The sequence below is a fragment of the Protomyctophum bolini genome, assembly GCF_963924005.1.
Source record: "Protomyctophum bolini genome assembly, chromosome: 20".
Classification (NCBI taxonomy): Eukaryota; Metazoa; Chordata; class Actinopteri; order Myctophiformes; family Myctophidae; genus Protomyctophum; species Protomyctophum bolini.
The window spans coordinates 5,755,946-5,774,262 of NC_137881.1; the positions used below are offsets into that span (position 1 = coordinate 5,755,946).

The 18,317-nt window shown below is 46.5% G+C and overlaps 1 protein-coding gene across 1 annotated transcript in view; it reads right to left on the reverse strand.

Moving 5' to 3' along the window:
* shroom4 (shroom family member 4) overlaps positions 1 to 18,317 on the reverse strand; it is a 94,263-nt gene that overhangs the window by 26,285 nt on the left and 49,661 nt on the right. The window contains exons 3-4 of the mRNA XM_080793144.1: positions 7,211 to 7,435; positions 754 to 1,176 (exon numbers count right to left, since the gene is read on the reverse strand). Of these exons, the coding sequence (XP_080649270.1) occupies positions 754 to 1,176; positions 7,211 to 7,435 (648 nt within the window). The remainder of the gene's footprint in view (positions 1 to 753; positions 1,177 to 7,210; positions 7,436 to 18,317) is intronic.

The following is an 18,317-nucleotide window of genomic DNA, read 5'->3' on the forward strand; positions in this document are numbered from 1 at the left end:
CTATGTTACCGCTGTTTCCGAAATTATTTCGGCTCGTTAGGACGGTACCCGCCCCCCCGAACCTCAAATGACGTCACATTGTAGGCTCTACAGCGCCGAACCGACTTTTATTCGGCTCTAAAATAGGAGTATGAATCGGCCCTAAATCTACAGTTGATTTAGTCGACTAAAATGTGTTTCAGGCCTTGATGCCGTCGTAATGGCTGACTTTACACTTGCTGAAAATAGCCGATCTACAAGCTCACAACGTGTCGCACTGCGACGCGTTGTGAGCTTGTAGACAAGTGTTGTTACCAAGTGTAACATGACTTATACTGGATCTCTTGTACACTAGTCCCTTCCTGACATTTTAGTCTAGTTTTTATTTGTTTAGGAAATTGTCAATATATTTAGCGATAATGGGTTTGTCTTTACTTAGTTATCTTATCCCCTCTGGTCTGCTTTCTGCTCCTCTGATATATTTGATATATATATTTGATATATTTGTAAGTGTGGGTCATGACCGAAAGAATAAGGTCGCGAATACAAGCGGCCGAAATGAGTTTTCTCCGACGGATGGATATCTTGTCTACTAGTCCTTTCCTAACATTTTAGTCTAGTTTTTATTTGTTTAGGAAATTGTCAATATATTTAGTCTTTAGTTTTAGTCATAGTTTTAGTCATCATTTAGTTTTAATTTAGTCAGTGAAAAAAAGGTAGTTGACGAACATTTTTGTTTGTCATAGTTTTAGTCGACGAAAATCCACCCTGTACCTGGACTTGAGACCCTGCAGCGCCAGCGCCACCAGCTGGGCCTCGTCTTCTTCGTGGGCGTCGCCCCTCCCCAGAGCGGGGGGGTGGTGGGGGGTGGGGTAGCCCCCCCCTCCCCTGCAGGCCCCCCCTCCCCCCAGGCTCTGCAGCAGGTTGTCCATGGAGCAGGCCTCGCCGGGCCTCAGGGGGTTAACGGCGGTGGCGTAGTCCGACGTGTTGGAGCTGGCCGAGAAGGAGCTGTAGGCGGAGTCTCGCTTGTCGTTGAAGAGGGCGGGGTCCTCCATGGGCGAGCCCCCGTTGTTGTCGTCGTTGGGGGCGTGGTGGTGGTGGGGGGGCGTGTCCAGGCTCTCCATGGAACCCAGGGAACTGCTGCGGTCGGTGGAGGAGAAGGGTCTGCTCAGGTGGGCCCACGGCATGGACAGGTCACTGGAGGGGAGGAGAGAGGAGAGGAGAGGAGAGGAGAGGAGAGGAGAGGAGAGGAGAGGAGAGGAGAGAAAGTCAGGTATTACAATCTCAAAATAATCCAAATTACTGTTTTAGTTTGTGTTAAAAAGGAGGTTTAGTCCTTAAAATACAAGCTTAACAAAATGAAACAAATGAAAACTAAATTCAATCAGTTGAAAATATGCCACGTTCTCATTTTATTCCAAACTCGAAATGTGGCACATTCTCTTAACAGACAGAAAAAAACAAATTTAACAGAAGGTGCTTTTTGAAACCGCAGCGATATGCAGACAATAAGATACTATCGCATTTCAAATCTTTTCCCCATTAAAGTGCCGGATCTGTGTTCTGTGAGTTTGTCGATAAAGACAAACAACATAAACGACAGCACACACACACGAAAGGGTTCTGTCAAAAACAACGTTTATTACTAACCGGCCGCACCAAACATTTACGTATATACATTCTGGGTGAGACGTGGAGTGATAAATGAACAACAGAACTTCATATAGCGTTCTCTCCTATCGCTCTAATTGTACCGTCTTGTTTAGACACCGTTCAACTCCTCCACGTGTAGCTGGCCCTGGGTCTGTTTTCCATCAGCGCACGGAGCAGAGATCAGCACCAGAACGATGTGCTTTTAAAAAAGACCTTTCATCCAAGCTCCTTTAAGATAGATTAGGATTTCCTTCCAGCCTGGAGGAGTCAAATCTCATGCTTTCTTCCAGTCCTTTCGTCCAGACATCTCTCCTGTACTCACTCATCTTTCTCTCTCTCTCTCTCCTTTCAATTTCACAGAAAACATGCAATCTTTCTTCTTGGAATCCGGGGGGAGAGCTAGCTATACCTTTTAAATCACCGGCGGAATCCAAACCTTCTGGAAGAATCCATTAGCGATAATGGGTTTTGTCTCTTTACTTATCGTTATCTTATCCCCTCTGGTCTGCTTTCTGCTCCTCTGATATATTTGATATATATATATTTGATATATTTGACCTATGGTCATGAAGTGTGGGTCATGACCGAAATAAGGTTGCGAATGCAGGCGGCCGAAATGAGTTTTCTCCGACGGGTGGCTGGCATCTCCTTTAGAGATAGGGTGAGAAGTTCAGTCACACGAGAGAGTCTCGTAGTAGAGTCGCTGCTCCTTCGCCTGGAAAGGAGCCAGCTGAGGTGGTCCGGGCATCTGGTTAGGATGCCTCTTGGGCGTCTCCCTAGGGAGGTCACGAGCGCAGCGGAATCACCAGCCCAGCAGGAATCAACCAGACCAGTGGAATCAACCAGACCAGTGGAATCAACCAGACCAGCGGAATCTGCTGACATTTCCCTTCATTTCTCTGTGGCGTTCCTTCCTGGCTGCATGGATGGATTATTATGGATGTGGAAAATCTGGGTTCACTTTTCCTCTCATCCCCGAAATAATATCCAGCGCCACGGTAACATAAAACTAAGCTTTTTCACTAACACAAATGTTTACGAAACGTTTAGAAAAAAAAAGAAAAAGAAAGAATGTACGAAAGCAAACATTTTTAGGAGGCGGGGGGGGGGGGGGAGAGGGGGGGCTTTGCAGATCACATTTCAGCGTGTCAGTGAACTTGTGGCATTTCAAACCCATTTTAGACCTGCAGGTCAATTATTGTAAAAACAAAAACAAATGCCATCTAAATCCCGACATTCTTTCTGAAAACGTTTACAGAGTTGTCAATGTTCACTACAGCTGCTTTCCCAGATTGAAAGGTATAAAGAAATGACATATAGGTTACAGGTAACAGGTTTAGATGTGATAATGTATCACTCCAGCATCTCTTACAGTCACTATTCATAAAGCATAGATAATAAGGAACTCTTAAATGACTAGGTTGAAGAAGACAAGCTATTTTAGACTCTATTAACTCTGTTATTGCTACGTACGAATATATTCGTGCTGCTATATAAAGTAGGAACTTCTATGTCTTGTATCTCTGAAACTACGAGCGCTGTCTGTGGTTTTGAGCCTCCATCCGAGGTTCGGATGTGATTTGTGATTTTTTTCTCGCATCGCTCCCGACATGTTGGTAAACCAATGGGATGAATCAAGGGGCGGGGGCTATACCGTACTGTCCACCAATGGGATTAATCAAGGGGCGGGGGCTATACCGTACTGTCCACCAATGGGATGAATCAAGGGGCGGGGCCTCGCCGCTCTATAGATCTGACCTGGTTAAAGGACAGGAAGGGAGGAAATGAGGCGGGAGCCAGACAGGAAATGACTGGCACTGCCGCCCAATCACTGGACAATGTGGAACATGTGCGTGTACAGACTGACAGAGAGAAACGGCTCACACACACACACACACACACACACGCACACACACACACACACACACACACACACACACACACACACACACACACACACACTCTCTCTCTAATTGAAGAGACGGATAATTACACACGTGCTCTAATTGAGATACACACGTTGCTGAGCAGATAAATGCTCGGTGTGTGTGTGTGTGTGTGTGTGTGTCTGTGTGTGTGTGTGTGTGTGTGTGTGTGTGTGTGTGTCTGTGTGGTGTGCTATACACATATTTAATGATCTCTCGGGAGTCGGGACAGACTGTTGACTCAGTCAAGGAAAGGAGGGCACTGTTTTTCCTTTATTTTTTGGCGATGGGTTCTCAGACTAAACACGTCTCTCTCTCTCTCTCTCTCTCTCTCTCTCTCTCACAAACAAACACACGTGCACGGACATGCTTACTGTACAAAATGTCCGTGTCTTTCATGCAGGGTTTATTGACTGTCTTCCTCTCTTTGTCCACATGTTCTAAGAGCTGCATGCCATTGTCCACAAGTATGTGTGTGTGTGTGTGTGTGTGTGTGTGTGTGTGTGTGTGTACTAGTGTACACAATATGAACCAACAGATGAGGTCAGGTATAGCTCACTGTGGGAAGGGAACTGACACACACACACACACACACACACACAACACGCGCGCACACACACACGCGGTCCTATCTAAGCCAGTTGGGACTATTAAGTCTAATAGGGGGACATTAGATCACTGATTGCTATCAAAAGCAGAACCGTTTTAAAGACTGACGTAAAGCTAAGATAAAGACAGAAGGCTATATTTAATGTGAGTCAACAGGACAGACGTTACTTCTCCTTTCTCCTCTAAAAAGGACTTTGGTACTTTCTGGTTTCTTTGTGAAACTGCTTTTTTTTAGCGGTATAGGCATTTTTTTCCCTACAGTAGCGATGCAACAGTTAGTTACATCGAATTGATCGATCGGATCAATTATAAAATACTAGAGCGGTGCCCGGCTGTAGAGCACAGAGTCGGTGACGATGGAAGTGATCCACGCACGCAAACCACTAAAAAGTGCAGGAGTTTAGATTGTTTATACAAACTAATCCATTTAGACGATTATATAACAAATCCATTACGTTTTTTTTGTGTCGATTCATTGATATTTACAAATACAAAATTATTATCCATAAAAGTCTTCTCAATAATTGATAGAAAAAGTATTATTTCTGGTATAATAGCTAAGGAATAGTTGATAGTTACCGTCCTAATGTACAACATGTGCACAAATGGTATACAGTTATAAAACACGCACGCACACATACACGCACACGCACACACACACAGAGAGAGAAAGCGAGCACAAAATACTGGCTATTTTCCACTGTGTACACAGACCCGTTGACTCAGAACACAGCGCTATTTATGGCAGCAGTTTGTCTAAGAGATAAGACATAATAATACCTACGGCTCTAATATAATATCGACCGTCATGCGGAACGACGACAACACTGAAGAAAAAGCATCGCCCGAACAGGGACTTGAACCCTGGACCCTCAGATTAAAAGTCTGATGCTCTACCGACTGAGCTATCCGGGCTCCTGACACACAGCGGAGAGGGAGGCCAATATCAACGGCCTCAGTGTTTACTCTGCTGGGGAAACACAACCATGCAGGCCTTCTTCATCACACCTGGGAGAGGCTGTTTCTAGACTCAGGTACTCAGCAAATCCATCTGCTGAGGTGAGACAGTCGTTCATCGATCATACTGTCACTTTTGAACAGTGCACAACATTGCAGAAAGATGCAAGATTTACACACAAACCTTTTTTTGTATGTTGAGTTTTGTGCTAAACCTTTATGTCAGACGACCATAATGGAAACAAGCCCTTATAGAGCTTCTTGTGTTATCCTTTTAGCAGCATCGTGTATTAATCGTACCACTGTACTGTTTGCAAACTGTTCATAAAGTATTCAATCGATCTATCAATTGATTCATATTTATTTATATTTAGTTAATAAGTGAATATATTTTGGGGGGAAATAGGTCCGGGATCTCTTGATTTCACTTCTCTTTCAAACTGCCGTCTACATTATTGATGCCGCTTTCACTGTGGAAGTTCAAAAGCACGTCTGCCATTGATTCTACCCACCCTAAAGCCTCCACCTCTGTCTTCTCCTATAGAGAGTATGCACATGCATGATTTTCCCATCAGGACACGCCCCCCTCATCTAGACTGAGTGGCAAAACATTGAGCAGCGTGTTGGAGTTTGGAAGCGCTCGTTGGAAACCGTCCACCCGTTTCTAAATGTCACATGATGCAGGAGGCAGCAAAATGTTGTGTTATTGAAAACAAGCACTTCCAAACTCTGACACTTAGGGGGGAAAAAAATACAGGGCATTTCTTGACAGAAAGTAGCTCATAACGTTTCTATGGTGGATTTTTATGAAACAAAAAACTTTGCAGATAGAAAGAGGATAATTCAAGCTTTTCGTTCAGCTGCAATTATGTTGGTGAGTTTAACATTGTTTAATGCAATCAGACAGGACTTTGTCTGTTTGGATGAATGGGCTGTCATCAAGGCCAGAAAGTAGTTTTTTTTGCCACTCAGTGGGCGTTCCCGCGTAACTTCCAGGTACGATGATGTCATGTGCATACCCTCTATTGAGACAGTCAGACATGTCCCCGGGGGGACATCTGATTGGCCCACCTTAAGCCTCCACCTCAGCCCCCCCCCCCCCCCTATAGAGACAGTCAAGACATGTCCCTGGGGACATCTGATTGGCTATCGCCGAGGAATGCTTGAATGGAAGGGCCCGAGAATAGACCAATGGGCTGGCTTCCTGCGTGGGGGCCGTGGGTTTGGCTTTGGAAGGCGGTGATGTCACTGGTTTCCTGGTCATTGTGGTGCTGTCATGAGGACTGAATTCCCCTCCTGGTGACTGACTGGGTGGGAGGCAGAGGGACTGCAGTGTGTGTGCTGCTGTCATAGGGTGACTGGGGTGGTATTTAACCCATTCTGACCTGAGATCAGATTCATACGAGGTTTCCACTGGACACACACTGGTCTGATTAACCCATTCTGACCTGAGATCAGATTCTAAAAATATCAGTCGTTCTTCGATTTTTCAAAAATAGCAGACCTACAAGCTCGTAGCGCGCCACTCGGTGGCGCGCTATGAGCTTGTAGATCTGCTATTTTTCAATAGCTAAAGCACAACATGATGCTAACACCCAAAATGGGTTCCCGGTCAGAATGGGTTAAAAGCTCTGACGCACACCCCCACCCACACACAGGATGATGGTCACACACACCGATTTACTGCTTTTTTCCCCTCTGGGCATTCATTTCTAGGGCTGACAGGGATGTGCTTTACTCCGGCTTCACCTGGTCAAACATATTTAGCAAATTAGTCAAATAATTCCCATTTATATTTAAAAAAAAAAATGTTTAAGAAGTTGTGAAAATGGCAGTATAGCCTGCCACGTCGCAAGCTTCTGCCATTTTCACAACTTCTTAAACGTAAAAAAATATATATTAATGGGAATTATTTCACGAAAAAAAGGGGAATATTTACTCATAATAATTGGTCCGCGACCCAAACATAAATCCTGAACCACAGTTTGAGAAGCACTGCCTTAGTCTTTGAAAACCACTGGTTTACTCAGGAAAGTCGTGGGGTGTGTGTGCATTGGTGCGTGCGCCGTGCGTCTCTCATCTCTTACCTGTTGTCGGTGGTGTGCCAGGGTAGCGTGTAGGGCCCGGGGTGGAGGTGCATGGCAGAGGGGGGGGCCGTGGGGGGAGGAGGAGGAGGGGGGAGGGGAGGGGAGCCAGACGGTGGGAGGAGGCAGGGTGGAGGAGGAGGAAGAGGAGGGGCCGGGGGAGGAAGAGGAGGCTCCGCTAGCTTCGCCAGGTGCCAGGAATGAGGTCTGATGAAGGGAACAGTGCGCCTGTGGACAGAGAGAGAGAGAGAGAGAGAGGCAAACGGTAAATTGATTGATTGGATTGATTGATTGATTGATTGATTGAAACCTTTATTTATTCTCGAAAAGAGAATTGAGGTTCACCCTCATTTGCACTGCTGCCGAGGTCACATACACACTAGGGTTCCTACACATTTGGAATTTCAAAATCCCATGCTTTTTCCAGACTAATTTCGGGCCTGTGGATCGCTCTCCGGGCAAGCCGCGACCGAAAAACCGAGGTGTGAGAGAGAGAAGAAGTGGACGGTTTGGAGGGAGGGACTCTTCCCTAGGCAGGGGACCCGGGGGGAGAGTGGCCCCTGGTCGGCACTCTTCCCTGGGCAGTGGACTCGGGGGAGAGAGGCCCCTGGTACATGTCGGTGATTCCAGCGTGTGCTGTCTGTCACCTTATAGTGCAGGCATTTTGAGAAATGTCCCAGAACAGAAATGTTCAACTGTTTTTGTTTCATAAATAATGTTAGTAGGTTCAAGGTTTCTTTATTTGGTCTCCCAAGGGAGAAATTTGTCTTGGACCCCAAGGACCCGCTCTGCAGCATACAGATCCAGATTTCTTAGGACATAATTCAGTCCCCAAGAAATCCCAGTGGTGGATATGTGTGCGTGCGTGCGTCTATTCCATAATTGTTTTATGGTATGCTGTATAGTATACCATATATTGCATTATCAACTATAAGTTTGTATTGACACCAGTGCAGCTGGTGTCAATACAAAGAGAGCCTCAGATTCCAGCTAGGTATATCGTACACTTCCACACGCTTTCCTGGGACATTCCCGGTGTCTGAATGGACATTCCCGGTGTCTGAATGGTCCATTATTTATGCAGCTAAGAATAGCCCTCGGAATAACAGGGGGAATATCAGCTCGGAATACCGCCTGGCAGGGTTACCATGACCGCTTATTATAAGTGTCTTTGTTGGCTTGTTTTTCTGTGAAGTTGCTTGGAAATATTGGTAGTTTCAAAAGTATAGTTGCTTATTTAGGCTTCCTTCTTAAATGTCGTTTAAACCAGTGGGTCTTAAAACATTTCCATGGCAAGGACTCCCAGATTAAACGGTGACACATTGGTGTGGGCTTTAGAAACAAGGCCCGTTGTGTGGGCTTGTAGATCGGCTAGTTTCAAATAGCCATAGCTTATAGTGGCTTCTTCTGGGTTTGTTGTTTTCATAGTGACCTGGTTGCTTATTAGGAGGTCTCTCGCAAAAAAAATATGGCAACACTGCCGCCGGGCTCGGATGGGAATAACTCCGGGAATTCTTTCCGCGGAGTGGAGTGGACAAAAACAGCATCAATAACAGAACCAGAGTGGACGGGGGGGGCGGGGGGGGGGAGACGTGGGTTGAAGTGTTTCCTTCTTTGCAACCAAAGACGCACACGAGGCTCGATGCCTGCGGCGACCAACATGTCCATCAACTCACTACTATGTGTGGTCCCACGTTTGATGGCTTTGTGTCCACTACAGACCAGTGGTCCGGCGGGGACCACCAGTGGTCCCTGAAGGGGTTCCAGGTGGTCCCCGAGCTAAATGATGGAGAGTATTAGATCCTTATTAGATCTTTAACTCTTGAGAGTGTAATGTTTTAGTTCTCTTGTCCACTATAGTCCCTTCCTAACATTTTAGTCTAGTTTTTATTTGTTGAGGAAATTGACACTATATGAAGTCATAGTTTTAGTCATCATGGCTTAGTTTTCATTTAGTTTCCATGTAGTTTTCGTCAGTGGAAAAAGGTAGTCGACGAACATTTTTCGCCATAGTATTAGTGCCATGTAAAACCACAGAACACCGGCAGGGAGGTAAGACTCCTGGAATAGGATGGAGAGAGAGGAGGAGGAGGGGGACATTTTGGAGTATTATTGTTTATGATAGGGAGCAGCAGGGCCCCCAGTGACCAGAGGAAACAGTGCCGCTTCCTGATTCCCTCATGCAGAGTGCCCCCCCCCCCCCCCCCGTCAGTGGAAAAAGGTAGTCGACGAACATTTTTCGCCATAGTATTAGTGCCATGTAAAACCACAGAACACCGGCAGGGAGGTAAGACTCCTGGAATAGGATGGAGAGAGAGGAGGAGGAGGGGGACATTTTGGAGTATTATTGTTTATGATAGGGAGCAGCAGGGCCCCCAGTGACCAGAGGAAACAGTGCCGCTTCCTGATTCCCTCATGCAGAGTGCCCCCCCCCCCCCCCCCCCTTATCTCAGAATGACTGCTCAGCTCAACCCACAACGTCCTTAAATCATCCCCTGAGAAGGTCTACTGTCTGTCTGTCTGTCTGTCCCCCCGCCCCAACCCCGCCCCCTCTCCCCACAACACAGCCACGGAGCAAGCTTGTCTCGTCAAAACCAGAGCCATAGAGTAAGACAGAGTTACGCAAACTCCGTTCACTTCATGGGGCTTCAGTCCAATGGAGGCTCTCCTAGATAGACTTGTACGTAATCGTACAAACATAAACATTACAGAGACTTTAGTTTTTACTGTACAATACTTTAAAACAGTTGTCATGTTGCACGCATGCCTAGAATTGCTCTTATTTGCGCCGCCCTCGTGTATTTCCAACTCCAGCTTGTCTCAGTTCAGGCTGCATGAACAGCGCTCGATTTCTGCCCCCTCGATGTCGTAACTCTTCTATTAGATGGCTCTGGTCAAAACCACACAACTCCCATTGAAAGTCCCCCTCTTTTATGTGTGAGTGATGCCCGAGGCGTTAAATAAATTTGTCTGACAAAGAAACCCAAAAGAAAACACACAATCTCTCCACTAGAACACGAACATGAATCCAGTGTTTTGCAACAAGCCAACTCTCCAACAATGTGATCTGGTAGTACACACCATTGTTACTGAAGCCTTTTTTTGGAAACAAGACTTTTGTGTGAAAAGGTTCACCCAAACCACAGTAATTATAGAATCAATCCCTCGACAATTGGCGGAAAAACACAATCCTTTGTGTTTCCACGCCAAATTGGCATCCAAGTGGAGTGAGGAATCGCAGTGAAAGGGAATCTGATAAGAGGTGGTATTTATTGATGTCAAACATCTTGCTTCACATCTGTAAGGGATATATCGTCTGTTGACCGTGGTACGCAAACATCTCCCCAGAGCCAGGGTAGCAGATGTCAGTCGTTCTTTCGATTTTTAAAAAATAGCAGACCTACAAGCTCGTGCTGGAATTTGCAAATCTGGTCACATTTACTACCATAGGAGCCACACAGTGGAAGGACCTGGAAACCAGTATTGAACTGAAAACCACTTTAAACAGAAGACTAAAGTATGACATATGTACCGTTATGTGTTTTGTATTGTGATGTATGTTTAACCCATTTAGACCTGGTGCTACCTATATGTTGTTTTATATTATGTTGTTGAGCAGAAACAGCCTGATTTTTACCAACTGACGCCGATCGTAAAACCAACGCCAATGTTTTCTCATAATAAATTAGCAGGGCCTTCCTTCCGTTCAACAGTGACACCTCGCTCAGAACGCTTCACATGCTTTCGCTCACTGTGACGATGACCTCACTGTGACGATGACCTCACTATGACGATGACCTCACTGTGACGATGACCTCACTGCGACGATGACCTCACTGCGACGATGACCTCACTGTGACGATGACCTCACTGTGACGATGACCTCACTGTGACAATGACCTCACTGTGACGATGACCTCACTGTGACGATGACCTCACTGTGACGATGAACTCACTGTGACAATGACCTCACTGTGACGATGACCTCACTGTGACGATGACCTCAGCGCATTAAAATAACACTCATGCCTCAGTTCAGGAAATGCTAGTTTGACCCGACGATGACAAACATCCTCTTCTTCAGACACTCAGATTCATCAACAACAACCAACATGAATTCGCCAAATGTCTGTCATGTCATGTCAGGACTCAGAAGGTCAGGACGGTCCCACAGAATGACTGGGTCTGCCTTCAACAACAATGTCCCCCAGGGTAACACAGTTAGGTTTGACTCATCCTCCTATGACCACATGGACCCTAGCTTCCCTATTCTGACCATGATGTCATAAGAGGACAGTGGAGCGAACAGCCGCCGCCCGCCAGCATCCTGCATCCTTAAGACACACTAAAATTGAGAAATGACGCAGTCATGAGGTCACCCTCCGGGGGTCCTGGACGATCTGTCTAATTCTGACACAGTCCTGCTCAAACCTCTCTGTTCCTTTGACAACCGAAGCCCAGATGAATAACATCCCTCGTGTGAACCTGAAGTCACATGAAGTCTCTTCTTCTAAAGGAGAATAATTGGATGACATATCGAGTCACTTTTAGCTCGTCCAACGGGGTGGAACCAGGTGACTGGAACCAGGTGGGTTAATGGATCCCAGAGTAGTGATGCCACCACAAGGAGCAGACGTTCAGAACTTTAATCACATTCACAAGACGGAGCATCCGCTTCTATTTTTGGATGTCTCTCTCTCTCTGAGGTCTGAATCCCTCACACTGAAACCAAGAAATACCATTTAAAAAATGCAGGTCACCACCTGCGCGCGCGTGCGTGCCACTGATAATCTGAACCACATGAAACCTATAGCGTTCCTATTCCGGGCCGGTCATTTAGTAGGTGAACATTCTGGCCGAAAATAGTTGAACATTCGGCAAAAAACCCCCAAAACAGCAGATCTACAGCCTCACAACGGGTATAGTAATGCAACACATTGTGAGCTTGTAGATCTGTTATTTCCTGTAAAGAGATTTGGTCTAGAATAGAAACGAGCTGTAAAAAGGAGGGAACCAAGTATATAAGTACTGAGACCTCTGGTCTTAAAATCACACCTGTGTGAACTGAGTGTCTCTCTCTCTCTCTCTCTCTCTCTCATATTAGCAGGCAACAGTGCAGCACTATCTTTCTCTCTGTTTCTGGCACAACAGTGCCCCTACTGGTACAAATAGTCATACTGGTGCTCATAGTCACATAGGTGGGTTAACGTTAATATAGGTGAACACATAGGTAGGTGAACACGGACATTGCTGTTCCTTGGAGTGGTTGCACCACTCAAAAAAAACAGCAGTGCAGGATCACCATTTTTATGCAAAGGAATTCCTCACCCAGGAATCAGCCCAGCTCCTTATCCAGACTATTGTAACTTACTGGCCTACCGGCATGCACACTTAAGCCTCTCCAAATGATCCAAAATGCCCCAGCTCGCTTGGTCTTCAAACACCCAAAACTCTCACACGTCTCCCCCCCTTCTCCGCTCCCTCCATTGGCTCCCGGTCGCTGCCCGCACAGAATACAAAACTCTGATGCTGGCATTCAAAGAAACCAAAGGCACAGCTCCAACCATATCTTACAAGTCTGATCGAACCCTACAAACCGTCCAGAGCGCTCAGATCAGCCAACGCAGGGAAACTGGAAATACCTTCATTAAAAACGCCGGGACAACAACGCTCCCCATGCCCCAAACTCTTCTCCCTTCTGGCTCCAAAACTATGGAATGCACTTCCAATTACAATCAGACTGGAGCAGCACGGACATTTAGAGCCTTTTATTAGGTGCTAAAGTACACAAAAGACTAACTACCTGACTCTGACGAAGACCGCAAGGTCCAAACGTTAGTCTTTGTATACTTTAGCGCCTAATAAAAGGCTCTAAATGTCCATGCTGCTCACCTTGTGCCTAACTTGTAAATTGTTAAAGGTCAATTCATGAAAATACTGTTTGAAAAGAGTTAAAAAGAAAGAAGAACAAGACAGACAGGAGAGGTGAGATGAGGGGAGAGGGTTAGAGGGGAGAAGAGAAGAGAAGAGAAGAGAAGAGAAGAGAAGAGAAGAGAAGAGAAGAGAAGAGAGTGAAACGGCAGAGGTTGGCAGAGGAGACAACATTACAGGTCCAGACAATCTGTGTGGTGGTGATTGACTGCAGCCTCTATGAATGGCTCCGTTGGAATGTCCTACTTAAGGTCAGAAACTGTAACAGGCCAGCTGACTGATACCGCAAAAGGTCAAACGCTCATAATCTGACACACACAGTAGAGCCTCTCAGACAAGCTGTCAGACACACGGGGAGAGACAACTATAGGTTTGTCAGACTCTAATAGATAAGCAGGAAGGTTGTGTGTGTGTGTGTGTGTGTGTGTGTGTGTGTGTGTGTGTGTGTGTGTGTGCGCGTGCCGTTCCAGACTAATCGATGGGAGATGATGGACTCGGGACAGTGTGAAAGTTAACAGGACGAGATAAGAGTGCAACGGCAGGGAAGCGTCTCACGCTGTGCCCAGGGAAAGTCCGCCGCGATCGAGCTCTCAGCTCAGAAAAATACACAGAATGATTGATTTTAAGTGGCTGTCAAACTCTTGAGTGTACAAATGCTTTACGGGTCCATTCGTATATACACGTGCAGAGTTACAGACCCGTAAGGGTCCATTTGGAAACCCCTGCCTCAAGGGAATCCCGAGGGTCCCGGGCCTGGATCCTCACTTCCAGAACCACTGGTGTTATGAATAATAACCACCAACGCGAGCCCCCAAGTAAGCAACCCTTTCCCTTGGCATGGAATCGTAGGTGAACGCTGTGTGGAAACAGCTGAATTCCAAAGCTCACAGCGCATTGTGGCAGGTTTGGCGCGGGCCGAGGAGGCTCACAGCGCATTGTGGCAGGTTTGGCGCGGGCCGAGGAGGCTCACAGCGCATTGTGGCAGGTTTGGCGCGGGCCGAGGAGGCTCACAGCGCATTGTGGCAGGTTTGGCGCGGGCCGAGGAGGGGCTAAAGTACATCTATAGACCCCTGGAGGAGCAGCGGTCAGGTCAACTAAAGTCTACGGGCCGGGGGTTTAAGTGATTAATAGAGCGGTTAACAAGCATGTTTTTCCTTGTGACTCGGATATCGGGTTTGTTGTGAAGGGAAGTCCAATGTAAACAATAGTACTATAACGCTGTGGCTGTTCTTTATAGGACATGCCAAGACAGAAAACTGATGAGAAGCACTAGTACTAGTCCCACTTAAGCCCAAACCACAACTCCTTAAGTTGGGACAAAACCGTTTTAAGTTCAACCACACCAATGAAACTCATTGCAAGTCAATGAGTTGCGTTGATGTGGTTTGTCCTTAAAAAACAGCCTTGTCCCGTCTCGACCCATTGGTGTGCTTTGGGCTTTAGAAGCACTCGTCCCTCTTGCACAATTTAATTAAGGGCAAGGCTGAAAGGCAGGCAGGTGTCTCACAAGAAGACGTCCAATGATGCGCGAGCCTCTTACCTACGGTGCTGCACACACGCAACCATTCAAGGCAGCGAGAACGGCTCACCAGGGTCTCTGGCAGTGTCTCGTGTCACGATACGCATCAAGGTCAAGTTGAGTCGAGCCGAGACGTCCGTCCCTCTTAGAAAACGCCAAACGCTTAGAGGTAATTGCAAAGTCACCTGGCAGGAGTTACACCTGGAAGTCACCTGGAAGTCACCTGACACACTCCTGGAGTTCCACCTCGAAAGCAATCTCACAAGTGTCCCGAGCTTCAAGTACAACAAAACAAAATGTAAAAAAAAATACCAACGTCAGGCCAAGCACACTCAAACTGTACCTCCCCTGCTCTCCCTCCCCTCTCCGTATTAAAATCCCTCCCTTCGTCTTGGTTATTAGTCTTGTGAGAGATAGAGAGAGAGAGAGAGATGGAGAGAGAGGAGAGAGAGAGAGAGAGAGAGAATGTCCGGTGGTTTCCGCAAGGCGATGCTGGTCCCGGACCGGACAGTAGAACTAAAACCCTGCTGGTCCTCAGAGTGGAGTCCAGACATCTGAGGAGGAAACTGAACTCACAGGTTCTGACCACCAGAGTGCCCCCCCTCCCCCCACCCGGCCCCCCCGCAAGACACCAAAGACAGAAAATAAACCTCCCTGTTTCAAAACCGTACACACACACCCCCCCCCCACCACCACCCCCTCCTTTCCTCTTCACCTCCTCCTCACCCTCCCTCGCTTTTCCCGCTGGAAGACAAAACATCGCTATTCTCCCCCCCCCCCCCCCTCTCTCTCCCCCCCTCTCTCTCTCTCTCTCTCTCTCTCTCTATATATACCTATATATATATATATACCGTTCTCATCGCTCCGACTCTTCCCCACCACCCCTCTCTCTCTCTCACCCTCCCATGCATGCTCTATCTCGCTCTCTCTTTCATAGCCCAAGCTCTCTCTCTCTCTCTCTCTAACTCTGTCCATCTCCCCCCCCCCCCCCCCCCCCCCCCCCCCCCCCCCCCCCCCCCCCCCTCAGACAGGATGTGTGAGTAAGTGAGACAGGAAGCGTTGCGGAGCGCAGATAAAGCAGGGGCCGGCCGCTACAATAATACCCAGAGTTCCACTCTGTTATTGTTTGACAGAGAGAAAAATGCAGAGGTGCTTCCTCCTAGTGTGTGTTTTATGAGTGTGTGTGTTTTATGAGTGCGTATGTGCGCGGCTGCGCGCGTGCGTGTGTGTGTGCGTGTGTGTGCGCGTGCACGCGGTGCGCGTTTTATGAGTGTGTGTGTGTGCGAGTGTCTGTGTGAGAGAGAGACAGAACTACAGTAATAGGAGGAGAGAAGTCAGTCAGGACAGAGAAGAGGGGGGTCCTTTAGGGGGGTCCTTTCTGTCTGTCTGTCCGTCTTGTTTTCAGATGGATGGAGAGCCAGCAGAATAACCCATTCTGATCTGAGATCAGATTCTAAAAATGTTCTTCTACATCCTGACAGTTTTCTGAAAAAGCTGTGTTTCTATGTCAGTCGTTCTTCAGTTTTTCAAAAATAGCAGACCTACAAGCTCATAGCGCGCCACTCGGTGGCGCGCTACGAGCTTGTAGATCTGCTATTTTTCAATAGCTAAAGCATAACATAATGCTAACACTAAAAAAGGGGTTCCCGCCTAAAATGGGATAACACGCTGGTGAAAGAATGTCGGTGGGAGAAAGAAAGGATGTGGCGGTTTTTACAGGACGACATACAGCAGTATGGTTCTCAAAGTGGGGTCCGGGGGGCCCCACAGGGGGTCCTTGAGAGTTCCAGGGGGTCCCCCCACTGCCACTACCCAAAATGATATTTAGGAACCAAATGGACCCTCATGGGTCTGTAACTCTGAGAGTGTGCAAAATGCTGTTCTCTATATACAATATTTACTTTACCTAAAAAAAACCATTTTCCAAATATATGATTAGAAAGAAGGTGCTTCATTTTGGAGAAGTTGAGACGTTGAAGGGGAAGTTGTGGAAAACAGGGTCCACCAAGGTGGGAGGCAGAGGGCAAACATCTGTGTGTCCTCTGTGTGGAGACAGTGTGGCTTTAAAGAATATTAACTAAGAAGACTATGATCATAAGAAATGAATGCAACTGATTTGATTTACGTTCTCATTTTACTATGGAAGCAGTGCTTGGTGAGGATCATAGAACAGGAAACTGAGCTTAATAATAAGAATGCATTTTCAGTTTTAAATGCATTTACTTTTTTGCTGTTTGCCTGGACGTCCCCCACGTGTGTTGAAACACAGTCTGGCCCTCGACTTGTACCAATTTTTTATTTTGGCCCACTGTGTATTTGAGTTTGACATCCCTGACCTACAGACATAGGGTGTTGATCTCTGATATGTCTGGCAAGTGGCTACGTGAGATTAGCTCCGATACAGTAAATAGAATAGAAGCCCACCTGAGCGGTGCCAACTGGTGCACGAAATATGTCAAATGAAGCAGTACGGATGTGTGAACTGACCTTAAACTTAATGTATTTGATAACTGACCACTACAGTTTACACAGCTTCTAAAGCGACCCCCTCCCATCCTCCTCCTCCTCCTCCTCCTCCTCCTACAACACACGGTGAGAAGAAAGGAACGTGGGATGAGAAGGCAACGAATGAGACCAAAGAGGAAAGGAGAGAACAGAAATGATAGATTAGGTGCAGGGAACTGAGGGAAGCGGTTTGAAAATAAAGTGAAGGGAGCATCAGGCCAGCTCACAGTGGGAAGAGAGTGGGCTGGAAGGGATGGGAGTGTTTTTAAAAAGCGCCTTGAACCCAAAACCCAAAGCACAGCAGAACAGAACACGACAGGAATAGCAACCGGTCCCACTGTGAGACACACAGACACAAGACAAGAAACACCAGGGGAGGGGCGACCTTTTAAAAAGGAGGTTTACAAAGAGGGCAGATGCATGTACAACCAAACGATACAACTTTCATGTGAAAACAGAAAAACAAGAGTTAAGACACCATGGCTCATGCTCTCATGATTTTCTATTGTATATATTAGTGATGCACCGAATATTCGTCTGCAGAAAATATTCGGCAGAAAATGGCAAAAAAATGCATTTTCTGCCTATTCGGTTTCGGCCCAAATAAGCAGAAGATATATCACCGAATACGAATAGTGTATGCAATTAATGCATTCAAAAGAGCTGAATAAAATGTTTTATGGACCCATAAAACATTTATTATTATTTCAGTTAAGTTTTGCCTATAACCATTTATTTTGCCATAAATCAGGTAGCTTTAAGGTACGGCCATGACAGCAATGGTAGGAAAAAGATATATAATATTAATATATATTCGGATATTTGGTATTCGGTTTTCGGCCGCGTCGACATTTATTCCATTGTTTTTCCAAAAAGGCGCAAATACTTCGGCGTTATGCTCAATCTCAGCAGTCACGGTATCTCGTCAATTATACGCGTGGAATGTATTAATACTCATAATATTTCCAACGAAACTTATTGATACTCAAATATGTAAGGCAGAAAGGATGTTCTGCTTATATTTGCCCCACGTGGTCTGGAATCATTTTTTGGTTGCTTGTAATGTTATCAATCTTGGAAATTTACCACACTTAAACCCTATTTTATACTTCGATGCCCTGCTGGGGCTCTCCAGGGTTCTATATTTGGTCCCCC